Here is a 1,978-nt window from a genome sequence, read left to right as displayed (position 1 = left end):
TGTGTAACATGGATATATAGTGAAGGAGGGAGATTGTCTTCATGAACAAAGTTGTAGTCTAGGAAGAGGGAAGGCACTAACTAATTCATTATACAAACACCTACTTATATCTGACCCTCTATCAATAGAATTTTACTCTATTTCCCTCTGGGTTTGTAAGTTTTAGTCAACGTTTGGAAGCCTCATCCACTTGTAAACCCTGCCTCACTTTTAACTTCCTTACCATCAATTTCCCTCTATGTCTCATTTTAAACCTGACTTTTCTCTCTATACTTTGTTCCTTATTTTTTCCACATCCCTCACTCTCTTCCCGTACTGCATTCCAGATTTTCCCACCTGTCTCCTGGTTTATGCACCCTCACCCATTCTTACACTGTCCTGCTAGCCCTTACTCCACCTCGGAACCTTAGACAACATTTCAGCTTCACTCCGTTCCCCACCCTGTTACTCTTACTCAGGTGTGACCTTCTCCGGTCTACATGCCTCATTCTGTCAATCACCACACCAACCAGATTTATACCATCCTTCAACTTCGCATCTTTCCTCACTGCATCCCTGTACCTCACACAGTGCTGACCCTTGCTTATCTGAGGATCTGACCCATACTGCCTTGGAGGAGCACCCACCTGAGTGAAAGCTAGGGAGTAGAGGTGACTTAGTGGCATATGGTACATGATGTTGTAACAATGCAAACATTCAGTATTTTAATGTTATGAAACACATGTGCAGGTTAAAACATCAATTCCATTAAAGTTGTTGTGCCAAATTATCCTGGGCTTGATGTTTACCTTATCCTTAAATCCTAAACCTTCCAGAAGCTCTTGCATACTTCAATTGCTCAGACTTCTCACTTTGAGGAACTCTGAAACTGTCCTCTGATGGTGCAGTTCACACAAATCAGAAGATGTTGCTTCCTATCCAGAGTCGGAAAAAGGGCACTTGAGTGCAGACCTTTGATGGGAGAGAAATGACTCAGAGAAGCTCAGTTTTCCTCTAATTAGGCTCTTCTTTCACTTTCCTAGATGAACTCCCACAGAAGAATGATGGATGGAAATTACTCCTTCGTGACAGAATTTATCCTGGAGGGCTTAACTGATTGGCCAGAACTCCAACTCCCTCTCTTCTTCATATTCCTAGGGATCTATGTGGTTACTGTGGTGGCCAATCTGAGCTTAATTACCTTAATCTCGCTAAATGCACACCTTCACACACCCATGTATTACTTCCTTTTTAATCTGTCTTTTGTAGATATCTGTTATTCTTCTGTCTTTACCCCCAAAATGTTGATGAACTTTGTATTGGAGAAAAACACCATCTCCTATACAGGATGTTTGACTCAACTGTATTTCTTTTGCTTTTTTGTCATCACAGAATGTTACACACTGATAGCAATGGCTTATGATCGCTATGTCGCCATTTGCAAGCCACTGCTATATAATGTTATATTATCTCCTCGGGTCTGCACTATCTTTGTATTTGGGGCATATGTGATGGGATGTTGGGGTTCTCTGGCCCACACTCTCTGTATGGCGAGATTGACATTCTGTGATGCCAATATCATCAACCATTATTTGTGTGACATTCTCCCTGTGCTCCAGCTTTCCTGCACGAGCACCTATGACAATGAGGTTGTGGTCTTTGTTCTGGTTGGCTTGAACGTTTTGGTGTCTACAAGCACCACTTTTATCTCCTATGGTTTCATCATCTCTAACATCCTCCGTATCAGCTCCACACAGGGGAGGATTAAAGCCTTTAACACCTGCAGTTCTCACATAATGACTGTTTCTCTTTTCTTTGGGGCAGCATCATTTATGTACCTTCAACCTTCTGATGTAGAGTCTATGGACCAGGGGAAAGTGGCCTCCATCTTTTACACAAATGTGGGGCCTATGCTGAACCCCTTGATCTATAGCTTGAGGAACAAGGACGTCAAACTTGCTCTGAAGAAGACTCTGAGAAGAAAAGTATTTTCCTGAGT

General features: G+C 42.3%; 1 protein-coding gene across 1 annotated transcript; it reads left to right on the top strand.

Moving 5' to 3' along the window:
* The first annotated feature begins 1,022 nt into the window (after positions 1 to 1,022).
* Positions 1,023 to 1,978, top strand: LOC102006112 (olfactory receptor 147-like). The gene has a single exon (XM_005378416.1). It carries the CDS (start codon positions 1,023 to 1,025, stop codon positions 1,974 to 1,976), a length of 954 nt encoding a protein of 317 aa, XP_005378473.1. The 3' UTR covers positions 1,977 to 1,978.

The sequence above is a fragment of the Chinchilla lanigera genome, unplaced genomic scaffold (assembly GCF_000276665.1).
Source record: "Chinchilla lanigera isolate Chin_1 unplaced genomic scaffold, ChiLan1.0 scaffold00011, whole genome shotgun sequence".
Classification (NCBI taxonomy): domain Eukaryota; kingdom Metazoa; phylum Chordata; class Mammalia; order Rodentia; family Chinchillidae; genus Chinchilla; species Chinchilla lanigera.
The sequence above is the reverse complement of the archived record's forward strand: the minus strand, read 5'-3'. Positions and strand labels throughout refer to the sequence as shown.